Consider the following 18,020-nt stretch of genomic DNA (forward strand, 5'->3'; position numbering starts at 1 on the left):
ACCCGTGCTAGCGAGTGCCTGCTACTGAACCACAACTCCAGCCCCATCCTACTCATGAATGTGGGTAGGGGAGGTGACAAGCCCAGCAGGTGTTGTGCGTAGTGGGTGACAGGAGGCCCGGCCTGGTCAATTCAGGGCCAGCAGAGGCCAGAAAAGTCACTAACATGGAAGCCTCTGAGGTGGGGAAGGGGGCTCAGGCCTGGCTGGGTGTGCTCCCCAGGTCTGACCTGGCCTGTGGGGCAGCCCTGGCCCTTCCCCTCTTCCTCTATCCACCTCCCACTGAGCACTATCTGGTCACTATGGTGCCCATCAGTAATGGGAGAAGTGCTGCCTGCCCACCAGCCCCAGCTCAGCCTCAGGTTTCTTTTGGGTGTGTCCAGTCAGGAGGCCACCCACGGGTGGGTGCAGGCAAGGATGGAAAGTGGCTCCTGGCACCGACAGCAGAGGACAAGGGCCGCTGAGGGTCATTCATGACGCTGGTATCCCTTCCCTGCCTCAAGAGGACAGGCCTCCTCCCTCAGAAGGCATACTAGGAACAGGATCCTGATGCCACTGCCCAGGGAAGGCCTTTCTGCCACCTCCCTCCCCAGCTGGGCAGGAAGGAGCTGGGGGATGGGTGTCATCTGTTGTCATATTCTGGCAACCAGGGACTGGGTTCTTTCAGGTAGCCACCCCCAAGGCCTGGACCCAAGTGTCGTATCTCCTCCACAGGAGATAAGCTGAGGCCAAAGCCAGACACTGGCCAGTGGCCAAGGGCACATTGTCCCATCCAGCTCACCATGACAATCCGGAGAGGACTCTGGGCTCCCACACAGGTGTGTCTGGGCCATGGATGCTCATGTCCCAGAACCTGGCCCGGAAGCTGCTTATTTGGATGGGCACAGCTCATTGGCGACCTCACCTGAGTGGCTCTTCCAGCCATTCCTCTCTCCCACCCCCAGCCCTGCCACCCACCTCCCCTTTAGTGTCTGGCTCTCCACAGATTTCTGTCTGGGAGGGGTGGAATCTTGGTACCTCCCCACTATGGTGTCCCAGGACCCAAGGGCCCCGACCACTGCCAAGTCTCAATTCAGCACAGGGCAGTGGTGAGGAACAGGGGCCTGGGATCCTCCCTGCTTTGCTGGGCAGAGGCCTGGGTGCTTTGTGCTTGCTCCTGCCCCCACCTCTGGACCGACAGACAATCCTGGGTTTGAATCTCGATACCCTCCATGACGACTGCATGATGGGCCTGTGCCTGTTCCCCTGAAGGCCAACTGAGGCTATGGCATGAGGGCCACAGGGAGGGACTGGGCTCCACAAGCTGCAGCTCAGGAGGCGGGACCTGTGGCATGTAAGCAGTGGGGCGATGGACTCCATGCAGACAGACACTTCCGTTTGCAGAGCGGTTGACAGAGGCCCGGAACCCTACTTTCCGAGCCTTGGTTCCTACCCTCTCCCACCAAAGTGACCAGAGCACTGCACTGGGTGGGGACACCCCAGAGTAAAGACATTTATTGGCAGATAAGGGATGCAGGGGCCAGACCTCCAGCCCAAGGACGGGATGAGAGGGGAGCAGGTGCCAGCGGGAGGGCAGTAGGGTCCCTGGCATTGCTGTCTCCATGTCCAGGACTTGAGTCTGGGACGATCCTCAGGCACTGGGAGCGTATTGCAGCACCAGGCGGTCAAAGTCATTCTCCTTCAACAGGAAGGAAAGAAAGGGCTGCATAAAGATGGGAGGAGAGGGAGGGCGGAGAGGAGGAGAGGAGGAGGAGAAGGAGGAGGAGAGGGAGGAGGGGAGGAGGGGAAGGAGGGGGAGGGGAGAGAGGAGGAGGAGGAAAGGGAGGAAAGGGAGGAGGGGGAGGAAGGGGAGGAAGGGGAGGAAGGGGAGGAGGGGGAGGGAAGAGAGGAGGGGGAAAGGGAGGAGGGGGAGGAGGGAGAGGGAGAGGAAGAGGGGGAGGGAGGGGGAGGGAACGGCGGGAGGGAATGTGCCAGAGCCCATGCAGGCACATATGAGGCCAGCCAGCCCAGCCAGGCTGGGAGCCCAGGACAGGCCTCTGCTCACCTTGGCCTGATACTCCCTGATGAAGGGGTGAGACCTGTGGGCATCCTTCAGCTGTGACAGGTAGCGATTGGTCACCTGAGGGGGAAGTAGGGCCAGATTAGCCAAAAATGGGGATCCCAAGGCAGCTCTGACCTAAGAGTAGAAAGGAGTGGGCTGCTCCTGCCCCGTGTTCCTCGTCCCCCTGGGGGCTCCTCACCCCATCCTGATTGGGCTGATGACGAGGAGCCTCAGGCAGGGAGTAGAGAACACCCTGGAACAGTGCCTGGCACGGAGCCAGCTCTCTGCCCGGGGTTGGTTGCACCACAGGGTTCAGGGCAGCGGGCCAGAAAAGGCCCTAGGAGGACAGTGGCCAGGCCATGGCCAGGAGGGATGGGACAGATTGGGGACAGAGACATGAGGGAGATGGCCATCTGAGGGGAGGTGAACTTGTTCTGGGCATACTTGTACCAAGGCTCATCAGAAGCCTGGGGACCAGAACCTGGACCTCAGCAGAGCCTGCTATCAACCTCAGCCCAGCCTCCACCCAACTGCCCGGGGCTGGGGAGTGTCCTTGTCTCCCTGAGACTGGGGTCCAGAGCACCTCGGGACTCTCTCTCCCCACACCACCTATGCCCTGCTCCTGCCTGAGGAGCCTTTCTCAGGCACCAGTGAATGGTCATTGCATGGCCTCCCTTCTCGCCTCAAGTGAGGTGGGCTCAATAGTCACCCTCCTGGGTCTTCTCTGTCCTGTGCCCACACTCACCCTGAAGGGGCACCAGCTGGGGTCCCAGTCCAGTCAGCCCCACTCCGGCAGCCCTGAGCCCACCCATCTAGTGGACCCTAAGGACCCACTGGCCCACCATCTTGCCCAGAGGACACACACACATACACTGATCCTGGGGCCTCTTGGTGGACAGCGGGTTTCTGCACTAACCTCAGGCTGACTTGAGCCCCTAACCACACTCTGGATCAGCTCCACAGGGATTGGGACCCCTGCACCTGGCTGTGGGCTGGGCTGGTGAGGAGGTGAAGGGGGCCTACCTCAGGGGGCTTTCCCAGGTGTTGTGACAGGACGATGAGGTTGACCAGCGTCTCTGGATGGCCACTGTCCTGGAAAAACAGATGTGGGGTGGGAAAGGTCAGCAACTCCAGGACACCCCGAGCTTGTCTACTCGCCCCCTATCTCAGGTGGGATAATGCCCTCCACTGCACTGACCCATACAAGTTTACTCCTAAAAGGTGGGGACCGTTGCTAGTCCAAAGTCTCCCTCCCATCATTCTATAAGGCGGGACCTCAGGGATGACACAGTGCCAGGGGCTGGTGGCCCATGCCTTCCTGACACCCCATGCCAGCTAGGTCTTCTCCAGACTTCAGTTTTCTCATGTGGAGGCCAGCCTGGGACATAGTGGCCCTGATTGTCCAGAGGGGCACATTAACCACACCAATCTCAAAGTCACCAAGGCCAGGCCCCACAGCCTGTTTCCACTCTGCAAATGATGAAAACAGCCCCTCACAGAACAGAATGGGGAGCAAGGCTCCTATCAGTGTTTGTCTCCATTAGCTGAAGATGCTCCCCAGTAACAAACCCACCCGACACCCTTGCTGACTATAACAACAAGAGGCCTCCAGGAGATTCTGCAGCCATGGGCAGGCAGCACTCCCTCCTTTTAGACAAGGGCAGGCCCAGGACACCTCCCACCTGCCCACTCTTCTCTGGATCAGTGCTGGTGGGCAGCTCCTCAATTCCAGGTCAGAATCAGATGAGGAGTCGCACCTGAAAGCTCCAAATCAGGGAGCTGAGGTGACACTGAGGACAGCATGTGTCTGCTCAGCTCAGGCCAACTATAGCCCAAGCTGCCTAGATCCTCCTATTTTCAAGAGAAGCCTGAACTGGGATTTTCATTTGCAATCCCCTGATTTAGGTCTTAGGCAGCTGATGGGCATCAGAATACTTGTGGGGCCACAAGTGAAGGTCACTGCCATGCCCAATTCAGTTCCTCCTGGAAGAGTGCCTACCTTGTCCAGTGCTTCCTGCAGTACGCCCTCGGCAGCCTCCCACCGGCCCTGGGCCATGTGGCAGGCCGCCTGTCCATTGAGCAGAAGCAGGGTGGATGAGCACTTGTCTGCTAGTTCCTGGAAGATGTAGTAGGCATCCTGCAGCTTCTCACCACCCTGAGGGTACAATGACATCACTGCCTGTCACCCTGCTGCCCAACCTGGCCCCTGTCTACTCTCCACATAGCCCAGACTGTGGCATTTTGCAGAGACAAATGTGGCAAGGTTGGCTCATGGCCCTGCCATCCCTTCCTGGCAGAGACCCTGTGTGGCCAGCAGCCTGCTGACAAGATCTGGAGCACTGGTCACACCATGCCTTACGTGACACCTGGCTCCCTGAGCACTCAGTTTACAGAGGGGGAATGAGGCTTCCAGAGGATTCAGTGCATGGGGGGCAGCACCCGGGACTGTGCTGGGACCACTAGGTCAGGGCTCATCAGAGGTAATATCTGCTTTATGGCCAACAGCCTTGACCTGTCCCCTTGCTAACAATACAGTGTGACACTTGCAAGGAGGGCCTGAGACCAAGGTGAGCTGTGAAAAGAATACACATCTAAGCTGTACACGGCATGGTGATTGCAGTGCCAGCTATTCGGAGGCTGAGGCAGAAGCATCTCTGGAGCCCAGGAGTTCAAGGTCAGCCTGGGCAATATAGTGAAAGCCCATGTCAAAAGATAATAAAAAATACGAAATAAACAAAACTATCAGAAAGCTGTGTTGGAGTCTGTACCACTCAACTGGATGGACATTAGAAGTCCCTGGGCATGAAGCTTTGGTCCCCAGAGAAGCAGAGGCAGTGGGTACACTTGGAAGGCACAGACAAAAGAGTGACTCAGAAAGGAAGCCAAGTTCCAGAAAAGGTGCTGTTGCCAGGAGGATGGGGCAGCGGGTAGCGCAGGGCCGAGGACACCTCCATAGCTTTGGTGGGAACACTGCCTCACTAAGACCCTGTCCAGCCCAGTTCCAGGAGTCTGATAAACAAAGCTGAGTGAGCACCACAAACCCTACGGGGACCTGGGAGGAGGACAGCTGTGAAGCTGCCTGTGGTTCTGGACCCCCAGCCCCTCTATTCTTTCTAGCTCTGTCCCCATGGCTTGGATTCAGGAGACCTGGGATGGGATGGAGATGGGACATGAGCCAGGAGCGGATGAGTCCATAGGAGTGAGGTCCCCATGGCAGTAGGCGGAAGCAGGGCGTCAATCTCCACCCCCCCCGAGACTCTGCAAGGTCAAGAGGCTCACCACAGCCAGGTTGACCCAGGCAGTAGCCAGCTGGGTGAGGGTGGCATCCTCATCCAGGTCCTGCATTCTCTTCAGCTCCTTCCTAGGGGCAGGAGGAGGACAAAGGGCACTGAGTGCCAAGAGGCCCACCTGGTGCTCCCCCTTATTCCTGTTCAAGGGTCCCCAGAGCCTGAGCACCAGCCCACTCCACACCCCACTGTCCCTCAACAGTTCCTGCCTCACGACATGCCCAGAAGGGCAGGCTAGGCCCTGCCTGCTGCCCCTTAAGAGTGCCCGCAGGAGGAAGGGCTCAGGAGATGCACTCCCGCTCCCTGGGGGACAGAGCTCAGGAAGTGGTGACAGAGGCAGAGGAAAGAAACCTTTTCTCTTTTAGTGCTGGGGATGAAATCCAGACCATGCACATGCCAGGCAAGTGCTCTCCCACTGAGCCATGCCTGAAGCCTGAAAACTTTTTAAAAAATTTTTTGTAGTTGTAGATGGACAGAATGCCTTTATTTTATTTGTTTATTTTTATGTGGTGCTGAGGATCGAACCCAGTGCCTCACGCATGCAAGGCAAATGCTCTGCCATTGAGCTACAGGCCCCTGAGAACAATTCTTAAGCAAGAATCTTGCAAAATGTAGCAAGGGGGGCCCTAAATGCTCCCCACAACCTCTGACTCTGCTGCTTCCAGGATCTGAGCGAGGAGAGGACCCAGAGGGGCTATGCAAGCGGGCACCGTGTCAACGCTAGTAGGCTCAGCCTCCTCTACTCTCTCCACAAAGCCCACCCCTACCCTGAAGGTCAGGCCCCACCACCAACCGCCCAGAGGGAAACAGACATGGGCATTAAGTAATGCCTGTGTCCCTGGCAATGATTGCAGGGAAGTGTTGGATAAAGGATGGCAGGTTGCTTCAGTGCAACGGAAAAAACAACCAGAAACAACTGAGTAACAGAGGCTCTGGTACATGGCTGAGCTGTGGCCATGAGACCAATCAAACAGGTAGGGGACTCACCGGGCAAGGTCCAGACGGTCCAGCTTCAGCAGAATCTGTACTGTCATGGCCATGCTGTGGACAGGGCGGGTGGGGTCAGCAGACAGCCCCAGAAGCACTGCAGACCCCCACCAGAGGCTCACTCCGTGTGGCACCACCTTCTAGAACATTCCTATTTCCTCTAAAAGATCTTGGTCCACCAGCCCCATCTTGCAAAGGGGGATACCCTGGCTTTTCCACTTCACTGCCAAGTTTGCTCAGGCCAGGATGTCGCACAAGGTCTGCAGGGAGAAGCTCCAGGCGCATGGCCCTCTTGCTGTCCCCCTGTAGATGGAGCTGCACTGTTCAGGCCCATGGGTGGAACACCTGCTCCAGGCTTCCTGACACCACCCAGCACTGTGGCCCAGGATGAGGCCCAGCAGCGGAGGGACACATGCCCACTCCTGTTTCTATGGAGGCATCTGAACCCCACACCCCACACACCCCTTAAGCCCTTCTGTTCCCCTCTGCCTAGTTTCCCTCTCAGCCACCCCCCCCTCAGCTTAGACCACCAGTTACTCATGTGGCTGCCTGTCCCTATGTTTTCCCACCTGACAGGAGCCAGCACCAGACCAGCAGATGACAGCTCACTCATCAGTCCCCCGTGCCATTCCTGTTTCTTCCCTTCTTTCCTTTCTATTTCCTTCTTTCATTTCCCCCAGTACTGAGGGTTGAACCCCAGGTTGCTCTACCTCTGAGCTCTATCTCAACCCTTTTTATTTTTTACTTCAAGACAAATCTTGCTGAAGAGGCCAGGCTGGCCTTGAACTTGCTGTCTTCCTGCCTTAGCCTCCCAAGTTGCCACTATCCCTAGCCCTATTTCTTTCTTTTTTCCTTTCCTTTTTGGTGCCGGGATGGAACCCAGGGCTCTGCGCATGCTTGGCAAGTGCCCTACCACTGAGCTGTACCCATACCCCCAGCCTCTTGCTGGACAGTGATGTGACGTGAGTAGAAACAGCCAGCCACGACTGATCAACGGAGGGAAGCAAGGTGCTGTGAAGAGACAAGACAGCTCTGCTCACTGGGAGGAATGACCATGACCTGGATACAATGCAGGCCCAGAAAGGCCCCCTGGGGCGGAGAGTAGCCCCAGCCCAGAGCGTGCTGAAGGAAGGCTGGCCGGCCAGTCTGAGGGGCCAGAATGGCATAAGAGACCTGGATCAGGGCCCAGGGCAGAGTCGAAGGCTGCATGGGGGTGGAGGGACAGAAGCCGAGAGGAGAGACAAAGGTGCTTTCTGCTCTGCCCTTGGGAACAGAGGGTTTTCAGCCTCCAGCGCTGTGTCCTTGGAGTGCCAGGCCAGCCATGCAGATGAAAATGTCTCCTGGCCCAAGAATGGGAGCTGCAGGCTGACGGGAGGCCAGGGACTGCTGTGCTGAGCAGCCCCAGGCACTTTTCCCACAACAGTAGCCAGTGGGGCCCTATGCCGCCTGGAGATGTAGAGGGTCACTCAGTGCCCCTGTGCCATCCTGCTATGGCTTGATTGTCCCCTCCCAAGCTCATGCCAAAACTTATTTGCCACTGTGACAGTCTTGAGAAGCGATTAGGTGTCAATAACCCCGCCCTGAAGAATGGCTGATCACAGGAGTGGGTGAATTATCGATGCTGTGTCCTAACAATAGGATGTTACCACCATCTTCTCTCACCTTCCCCTTCATTATGTCAAAGGCCTTTGCCAGATGCTCAAGTCATACTCTTGGACTTCCTAGCCTCTGGAACCGTCACCCAAATATGACTCCACTCTCCATAAATTCCCAGGTCTGTGGTGTTCTGTTACAGCAGCAGAAAACAGACTTGGTCCCCTTGGCTGAGCATGATGGCGCACAGCTAGAGTCCCAGCTACTTGGGAGGCTGAGGTGGTACTTTTGAACCTAGGAGTTCAAGGCCAGCCCAGGCAACACAGGAAGACACTGCCTCAAAAAAGAGAGAGAGAGAGAGACAGAGAAACAAACCCACAAAGGAAGAAAGAAAAAGACAAAAGTCCCCTGGGGCACAGCAGCAGCTCACCATTCCAGGCTGTCCCCCTGGTGCAGGGTGCGCAGGGCCGCATCTGGGTTCTGGTCATGGAAGTACACTGAGGCAGCCATCAGCAGGAAGGTGGTATTGGTCACGTCCACACTCCTGCTCATCTCCCGGTCCAGCTCAGCCACAATAGAGTCCCTGCAAGACAAAGCTGCTCAGGGCCCAAGGCCAGGCAAGCAGTACCTTCACACCTGGCATGATCCTGAGTGCTGCCATTTAACAAGTACAGACAGGACCAGGAAAGGTGAGCCAGGCCCCTAGAGTTGCACAGTAGCAGGTGGCAGAATGGCCCCAGCTGTCTCTAGAGCACCAAGCAGCCCCGACATGCCCCAGTGGGCACAGGCACTTGACACCTGTGTGCCAACCTTGTTATCTTCCCACAAAGCACTTCTCGATCTTCAGACAGACGGGAAACTGAGGCTGTAAGCAGTGGGACTAGTGCGGGGAGGCTGTGGACCGGGAGAGGGAGAGTCCGGCTCTGCCCAGAAAGTAGCAGAAGGAACTGCCAGGCTCCCAAGTTCCCCTGGTCCTCAGTGCTAGGAGTTTTGATGTCCCCGCTACCTTGGGCTCAGGAACTGCCTGAGACCTGCTAGGCTGTGCTGAACAGGCGGTCTCTGGCTGGGCAGGTGCCCTCTTCCTGTGCTTTGGAAGACAGCCAGATCAGAAGACAGACGGAAGCTCCCAATTCCCTACTGCCCCTGTGGTCTCAGGGCAGGAGCTCTTGGCAATGCCAAGGGATGGACAATAACTGCTTTTTTTTTTTTTTGGTACCAAGGATTAAACTGAGGGGCACTAGACCACTGAGACAAATCTCTAGCCTATTTTGCATTTTTTAATTTAGAGGCAGGGGCTGGGGTAGTGGCTCAGTGGTAGAGAGCTCGCCTAGCATGCATGAGACACTGGGTTCAATTCTTAGCACCACATAAAAACAAACTAATGTATCCACCTAAAACTAAAGATACATAAATAAATAAATATTTTTAAAAATTTAGAGGCGGGGTCTCACTGAGTTGCTTACTGCCTCACTTTTGCTGAGACTGGCTTGGAACTCACAATCCTCTGGCCTCAGCCTCCTGCGCTGGTGGGATTATAGGTGTGCACCACCATGCCTGGCCATTAACTGTCATTTTTAGCTCTGGGTTCAGAGAGCGCCTCACAGCCCTGAGACACACATATGATTTCTGCAGTCTCCAACTCCCAGCCCCACCTTTTATGATGCTGGGGATAGAACCCAGGGCATCGTGCATACTAAGCATGTGCTTTACACTGAGTGACATCCCTTGCCCCCACCAAAGGTCCTTTGCAGCAGTGTCCCTTGATACCCCCTTATCATGCAAGTGAGAGGAAACTGAGGCATCAGGAGGTGAGGGGGTGAGAAGGAGGGATGCCCTGTTAGAGGGACACCAGAGGGATCTCTTGGAGAGATCCCGAGGCCCAGGGCCCCCAGCGTGTTTGGGCCTCACCTGCGGCTCTCACTGGCAAGGTATTCAGCAAACATGCGCACGGCCTGGAGCTCAGGGGCTGAGGAGGGCTTGATCTCATCCAGGACCACGCCATACTTCCTCTGTAGTTAAAACAATCGGTCAGTTGTGTCAGCTCTACCTGTCCACCATTAAGGATTCCTATGTCCTCCAAGTGTTGTCCTGGTGGTGCCTCCAAACAGGAAGCCTTTTACCCTGCCCACCCTTTGCCACTCTCCCCAGAGTACACTACAGAAGCCAGTAAGGTGTCACCTGTCACAGGCAGCGGGCAGTTAGATATGCCCTCATCTGTTACCCATGCTGCCCACTGTTCTAGCTGGAGACTCTGAAAGGCCATCTCACTTCCCAGCTATCCACCCCTATTGATGAGAAGACATATGGAAGTGGGCATGTCACCTGGGGCAGGGCAGCACCAGGGAGGTACCAGGCCTGGGCATGTGCTTCTATAAAGCAACGCACCCCACCCAGCCCACCTCTAGCAGGTCTTCCTGCTGACACCAACGGATGCTGGTGGTCATTCATGGAGTCAGAAGACCTGCCCTTCACTGCGTTCCCTCCCAGATGATTTCCATTTTATACACCCATGTGCTACTTTTTTTCCCCTTAGTACTGGCGATTGAACCCAGTGTTCTCTAAGATGAGCTATACCTCCAGCCCTTTCTATTTTTCATTTTGAGACATGATCTTGCTAAATTGCCCAGGCTAGCCTTGAACTCGTAATCCTCTTGCCTTGGTCTCCTGAGTAGCTAGGATTACAGGGTGTGTCCTTGTATCCAGCTGCTATTTATTTATTTTTTCTCTTTAAGACAGGGTCTCACTATGTGGCCCAGTCTAGCCCCAAACTCCTGGGGTAAAGTGACCCTCCTGCTTCAGGCTCCTGAGTTGCTGGTGCCACCATGCCCAGCTAGGATTATTTTCTGAACATGAGAATACATTGCTATTGTATTATCAGGGTACCCTGCATTTAAAAAGCCTAGTGCCTGGTGTCAACTGTGGACTCTGGGTAATAACTCTAATTAATAATGTGCCAAATTGGTATACTAACAAACACACCCACAGGGCTAGGAGTGTGGCTCAGTGGTTGAGCACTTGCCTAGCATGCATGAGATCTTGGGTTCAATTCCCAGCACTGTTAAAAAAAAAAAAAAAAAAGTGACCAAGCATGGTGGCACATGCCTGTAATCCCCCTATTCAGGAGGCTGAGGTAGGAGCTGCCTTGAAAGTTCAAGGCCAGCCTCAGCAACTTAGTGAGAGCCCCATCTCAAAATGGAAAAAAAAGCGGGGGGGCTGAGATAGCAATCCCTAGTACTACCAAGGAAAAGGAAAGGGGGGGAGAGTTCTATTAATTATCTTTTGGAGGAAAATGTCCATTAATGGCAACATAGGTGCCCTGACCTGGCTGTCCAGGGCCTCGGTGACACAGGTGTATAATGGAGGCACAATGACTGGCTGGGGGGCCCTGCAGGCTGCATCTCTGCTATGCCTACCCGTCCCACCACCTAGGGCACCTTCCTGCCCAAACCCCTGCCCTGGCACTCTGTGGGTTACTATCCTGTCCCAAAGCTCATGTCCCAGTCCTGGGCCCACACTCACCTGAGCAAGGTATGCTCTGTACAGGAAGACATCCCTTTCCACATCCCTCTCTGGATTTGACAGCTGTAGGAACAGAGGCAGGTCAAGACAGAGGTCAAGGCACAGAACAGCCTGCACAAGGTCACGGGACTAATGGGCCCTGAGGGCATGCAGGGTGGAGAGTGCTGGATCTTGTTCCATCTCAATACCACCTTAGAAAGGAGGCTTGACTGTCACCCTTGTTGAACACAAGAGCAGTCCCTATTCTAAACACACAACAGGGAACCAAGGCAGAGACCATACTTCTGACCTCTTATTGCCTTGTTCCTGTTCTACTTTATTTGAAGACATTTCTTAAAAACAATAAACATATCTGCTACATTTAGATGACCTACCCTGTCCCCAGTGAGAAGATTTTTCTAAGAGGGCTTGGCTTGGATGCCCAGTGCAGGGATCTGCCTCCACTGGCCAGCAAGACCCTGCGGAGCACAGCCCTCAGCTCAGCCTCTGCATGCAGTCAGGAATAGGGTGTGAGGTGACTCCGGTAACATGCACTTCGGGACCATGAGGAAGCCCCATGAGCCCCGTCAGGCAGGGAGGCAGGGAGGCAGGGAGGCAGGGAGGCAGGGAGGCAGGGAGGCAGGGGATCCTTTTTCAAGAGGATAATTGTGGATGGGCTCCTGAGTGCTGGCTGGTTTCCTGGAAAGCCCTGTAGTGCCTGGAGCAGGAAGGCATAGTGCAGCTCAGCCCATGTCTTGGGGACACTGGCACAGGCCACCTGGGTGGCTGGGAGAAGTAAGTACAGTGAAGTTACCAAGCCTACAAACAGCCTACAAACCAGGGGGCCTAGGAACATCCACTGTGAGCTGGTCTGTCAGCTGTCAGAACACAGGGACAAGGACCTGGCACCCCATCGGTGGGGGAATGCCAGGACTGCTCTGTCCTCCTGAAGCCAAGAACCCAAGAACCACAGATTCTAAGCTCCCTGGCCCTCTTCCTTCTCCCCTGCCTGAGGGAGGCATGTGGGCAGCAACTGTGTCCTTGTTGCAGGACAGTGGAACCCTGGCCTGGTCAGACTCAGGTTGGTGTCACCGAGAATCTCAGCAACTTCTGCTGAGGCCCTGGTGGCCAGGCTAGACAACTAACCATGATTTAGAATGTGGAGTCTACTAAATAAGTAGCTCTCAAATGATCCTCAGAAGCGGACACTACCAAGGACAACCAGACTGGGGACAAACCAACTTCAATAAGAAACAAAGAGATAAACACCAGCTCTTAGTAGCTTCGACATGAAGACATGGTGTGACACTATGAGATGGGATAATCCAAGATCAGAGGCCATCCTTTGGCCTCAGCTTCCCCATGTGCAAAACAGGTAGTGTGCCACCAGCCCTGCAGAACCACGAAGGCTCCCAAGAAGACCTCACAGTCATTAGTGTGGGAACAGGAAGAGATATGCAGACTCAGGACCATGAGTGATCAAGCTTCTAGAACCAAAGGATTGGGGTAGTTCTGGAACCTTCATAATCTTCCTCAACATTCATGTTTCATTGATCCCATGGAAACTGGAGGTAAAGCCTGCATCTCTCTGAGGTGGGAAAGTGAGAGCAGAAAGGAGTCAGCTTTGAATGAAGTAAGGTCAGGGCAAGATGTTTGCCAACACGCCCACTCCAGCATGAAGCCAGAGGTGACCTAAATGCCCTGCAACAGAGGAATAATTAAATAAATCCCAATGAGTCCCTATTGTGGAAATATGATACATCAGGTAAAAGGAATGTGGCAGATGGACAGGCACAGACACGATCATTTGCTGCAGAGGAGCGGGAGCCAACTCTGGCCTGTTGCCTGTAAGAGATTCATTCACCTGCCCATTACCTGGGAGATCCAAACCAATGGGCTGGGCCAGGCCAGCCAGAGCAAGGAAAGGAAAGCCAGTCATTGGAACTTGGGCAGAGCCCATGTTGCAAATGGTCAAGGAGATCCCAAGATACATGGAAACAGGGTGGCCTTTCTGAACAAGTGCTTCTTGGGTACCTCTCACCTGGGGCCACCAGTGAGCTGAGGACCAAAAGGCAGGGCTTAGGCTTTACAGGGGCAGGTCCATGGTGCCACTCACCCCTGCACCTGAGGGAAATGGCCAGTCATACAAGCACAGTCCTAGCTACCAACCCAAGGCAGTCTGCCACCCAGCAGACTGTCACCTGCAAGCATCTGCTCTGTCTGAAGCTGCCTGTGGGAACCTCCAGTTTGGGGTGTGAATCAGAGAGGCTCTGCTAAAAACAGAGTGCAGACCTAGTGCTCTTCCTGCAAAGGGACAGGGTGAGTGATGTGGTCAGACAAACCCCCTGCCCCAAGGCCTGTCAGGTAGAAATGTTCTAGGAACTGGTGAACCTGCCCTGGGGGCTTGCCTGAAACCCAAGCTGAGCAACCATGACACCTTGAGGCTACAGCCCCCCCTTGAGGCAGGCCCTCCTAGTAAACTGGAGTGATAATACCTGAGGCTGAGTTGTCAGGAGGCTTGCCTGAGGGGGCACAGGAGGGCCTTAGTCCAGTCCCTGTACTTGCAGCAGCAGGACCAGGAATGAGACAGAAGGGCAGAGTCTCAGGCCCATTCCCACCCACTGACTGAGACCCCTGGGAGGGCTCAGACAGCCTAGCTCAGGACATCCGGGACTCTGAGGCATCCCATCAGGTCAGCCCTCTGATCATCAACCGCAAATGCTCATTAGTCAGCTGGGAGCTTAGAAACCTACAAAGTCAGGAGGTCCCTGTCCACCAAGGACAACTCTGCCCCTGGGGTGGCTCACCTTGGCCCCTCCCATATGGCTCAGAGGTGCAGCCAGGGTTGAGGGATCAGGGTGCTATGTGGGGAGGCTCACGATAGGGTGGGGGCTCTGCAGGCAGAAATCTCAAGGGATGGTGTCCCCTTTCACTGTCTGTGTGGCCCTGAGTCACCTGAACACAGAAGACCAGGAACTCCAAGGTTGGTTTGTGTGTACCTAGGTGGTGCCTGCCATCTTGTGGACACTTGATAAATGACTGACAGACGGGGAAATATCATGAAAGGTGACAAGTACTACAATCAACAGAGGGCAAAGACTCATTAGGTATTCTACCTGGGGTCACCTTAAGTGGCCTATTGGCCTACTTGAGATTGCTGGGGCCACTGTCTGGTGTCTGGGTGGCTTAAAACAATAACAATTTATTCTCTTACAGTTCTGGAGGCTAGAAGTCTAATAAAACCAAGTAGTCACAAGGTGGCGCTCTAGAGGACGACCCTTTGGGGCCCCCCCCCGTGGCCCCCCCCCCGTGCCCCCCCCCTTACTTCTGGTGGCTTGTGACAGTCCTTGGCTTGTGGCTGTGTTGCTCCAATCTCTGCCTCAATCTTTTCTGTCTCTAATTTCCCTTTTTTCTTATAGGTGGCCACTTGGTATTGGAATTAGGTTCCATCCTAAATCCTGGAGGATCTCACCTAGGGATCCTTCAAGTAATTACATCCTCAAGGACCCTTTATTCAAATAAGCCTCATTTATGTGTTGCAGGTAGACATATCTTTGGGGGAACATGGTTCAACTCAGGATACATCTGACAGAGTTGAGGTGGCTTGTGGACCAGAATGAAATCACATCAAATGGCTTGAAGGAGACAATACTCCCATTCATCTGGATGCATCAGGGAGAATATCTGTTTGGAGACCACACTGCTAAGGAGAGGGCATAGGTCTTGGGTTCAGCCAGAGTGTCCACCAGTCTGGTATCTGTCTACATCTACAGTCACTATCTACATAAAGCAGATCACACTGGTTCTCAGAAGTTTCAGGGTTCTGAGCTGGAGTTGTGGCTTGGTGGTAGAGAATCTGCCTAGCATGTGTGAGACCCTGGGTTCAACTCTCAACTCCATGTAAATAAATAAATACATAAGTACATAAATAATAAAGATATTGTGTCCATTTACTACAAAAATATATTTTAAAAAATTTCAGTGTTCTGACACAAGAAAATTCAAACAGAACAGAATTCTGGCAGAAGTTGGAAGGCAAAATGTGAGCATAATGCTCACTCTCACAACAACCCTACTGAGCTAGGTGTCATCATTCCTACTTGACAGAAGGGGAAACTGAGGCTCAGAGAGCTGCAGTGCCTGGAGTTGAAATCTTGAGCCCAGGTCTGGCTGGCTCTTCTTAGTTGGTAGTACCCAGAAGGGAGGCACACACAAGTTGTGGGTGATTGAAGGAAGTCTCCCACTGTCCCTGAGTCTAAGAATAGCTTCTATTATATGGAAAAGGGACTCTGCAGATGTGATTAAGGTTAAAGACCCTAAAATGAGGAGACTATGCTAGGTTATCTGGGTGGGCCCAGTCTAGTCACACAAGCCTATAACAGAAAACAGAGGAGGAACAACAGGAGGGGAAATCCAAGAGATTGAGTTAAAAGGATTCAATGCCCCATGAACGGCTGTGATGGAGGGGCCATATGAGAAGCTGAGGACTGAAGAGAGGCTTCTAGGAGCTTAGGGTGGCCCTAGCCAACAGGCGGTCATCTGCTTGAATTGGAAGTGGATTCTTTCCCAGAATATCCAGGAAGGAGACAGCCCTGGCAACAACCTGATTTTAGCCTGGTCAGAGCCTAGTTGTCTTCTGACCCCCACAAACTGTGAGATTAATAAACATGTGCTGTCTTCAACAGCATTTGTGGCACAGTCACTTCTGCTATCCAACTGCAGATCAAAAATATTTTTTAAAAACTGCACCTGTACTGAACCATGTACAGACTTTTTTCCCTTTTCATTACTCCCTAAATAATACAACAACTATTTCCATAGCATTTACAATGTATTATGAATTGTAGGTCATCTAGAGATGACTGAAAGTCAGAGGAGAATATGCATAGATTCTATGGAAGCACTACACTATTTTACAAAAGGAACTTTAGCATCCTAAAATTTTGGTATCTGTGGAGGCCAGGTGTCTGAATCCACAATCCCCTGTGGATACTGAGGGATGACTATAATTTGTCACTATGGCAAAATAAAATACAACCATGCAAATGTTGCTTCAACCAATCCTAACAGCTTCCTGAAGTCAATGTGAAGTTTTTTGTTTTGTTTTTGAGACAGAGTCTCACGTGTTGCCCAGGCTGATCTGAAACTCCTAAGCTCAAGTAATCCTTCTGCCCCAGCTTCCCAAGTGAATGGCGCTATAGGTGTGTACCACTGTGCTTGGCCTTTTCCAGGTTTTATCCCCAATCACACAGTGCTCAGGGTAAACGGATACATTGCCAGAGGCAGGGAACACAGAAAGCCAGTCTTCTCTACTTCAGAGTCAAACTCCTCCCAACCTTTTGCACGTACTAGTAAAGACATCTACCTTTCAAAATCCAAACCCCTACAGAGCCCTGAAGGCCCTGTCCACCCCATTCTCTGTCTTCCCCCTCATGCATTCCATTTCTGCTACCCTGGCTTGTAACTTTTTTTATTTTTTATGTTGGAGGTTGAGTTCAAGGCCTCACACATAGTAATCATGCACTGAGATACCCCCGAGAGCCCCATTTTTTTTTTCCTGTGCTGGGGATGAAATCCAGAGCCTCACACATGCTAGACAAGCACTCTACCACTGAACTATACAACCAGACATACTACACTCAAAACATTAGGCTGTGATGTTATGTTCACTGCACTTACACATTCTCTAACAGTTCACCTTCAAAGTGACAGTAACATCCACATCCCTCTTTAAAAGATCCTGCAAGAAACATTCCCTGCTGCTTCTTCTCTTGTTACAATCCTTTCTGGCTGGATTTGCCATCAAACACCCAAGCTCATTGCCAACATTCTCCAAAACCATTCCATTGTTCACTGTCTCTGTGGCTATTGCTAGATTTACGTTCCAATCGAGCTGGGAATTTTGTCTTTTTTGCCTCCTTCTGAATCCAGTAGGAATACAGTACCTGATCCATGCAAATGCTCAAGGAGGAATGAATGAAAATTGAGCGAGCTTTGGGAGAAATAACCAGGCTGATCGGGCAGAGTAACATCGGGAAAGAATTTGGTGTCGTCAAGTGTGAGATAAGCAAAACTCGCTCCTTCACGGGTAGTGAGTTATAGCTCGACAAATCAGAAGGACTGTTAACTCCCCCTTACTCAGGTGCCTTCAAGGCGAAGAGAGAGCGCTCTAGGAGTGAGCAATAACACGCAACGTTACTGCTTTGGGTTTTGTTGGCAAAACCCAAAATGATTATTTCTCGCTGCTCTCTGGCAAGGTGCATGGAGAAAAGATGCCGTGGAAACAGAAAAAGGTTTTAGAAACAAGATAGGGGACTGCTCCAGGCCACCAGGAAGCCGCCTCCACCTCTAGCGTTCCCCCCCCCCCCGTCCCGGCACGTCCGCACCTTCACCCGCTGTGCCTCGTTGATACACTGCTGGTAGCTGCCGATATAGAAGGCGTTCTTCACGTCGAACAACTCATCTACTTCTCCAGAGCCGCCGGAGGCCGGGCCGGGGACCGGAGGTGCCATATCGGGGTCCTCTCACCTGCCTCACTTCCTGAGAGACACGTCGGCCGGAAGCAGGGCCCCGCAATGGGGCACTATGGGAAATGTGTCAATTGAATGAGCCAATAT

The 18,020-nt window shown here is 53.4% G+C and overlaps 1 protein-coding gene across 1 annotated transcript; it reads right to left on the bottom strand.

Annotated features, from left to right (window-relative positions):
- Positions 1-1,461: 1,461 nt before the first annotated feature.
- Positions 1,462-17,986, bottom strand: Cope (coat protein complex I subunit epsilon). The gene is made up of 10 exons (XM_005332971.5): positions 17,790-17,986; positions 11,425-11,487; positions 9,814-9,914; positions 8,336-8,488; positions 6,313-6,366; positions 5,318-5,399; positions 4,038-4,193; positions 3,062-3,130; positions 2,042-2,116; positions 1,462-1,675 (listed from the first exon to the last, which is right to left on the bottom strand). Exons 1-10 carry the CDS (start codon positions 17,913-17,915, stop codon positions 1,628-1,630), a joined length of 927 nt encoding a protein of 308 aa, XP_005333028.1. The 5' UTR covers positions 17,916-17,986; the 3' UTR covers positions 1,462-1,627.
- Positions 17,987-18,020: the final 34 nt, after the last annotated feature.

Source organism: Ictidomys tridecemlineatus, chromosome 2 (assembly GCF_052094955.1).
Source record: "Ictidomys tridecemlineatus isolate mIctTri1 chromosome 2, mIctTri1.hap1, whole genome shotgun sequence".
NCBI lineage: Eukaryota > Metazoa > Chordata > Mammalia > Rodentia > Sciuridae > Ictidomys > Ictidomys tridecemlineatus.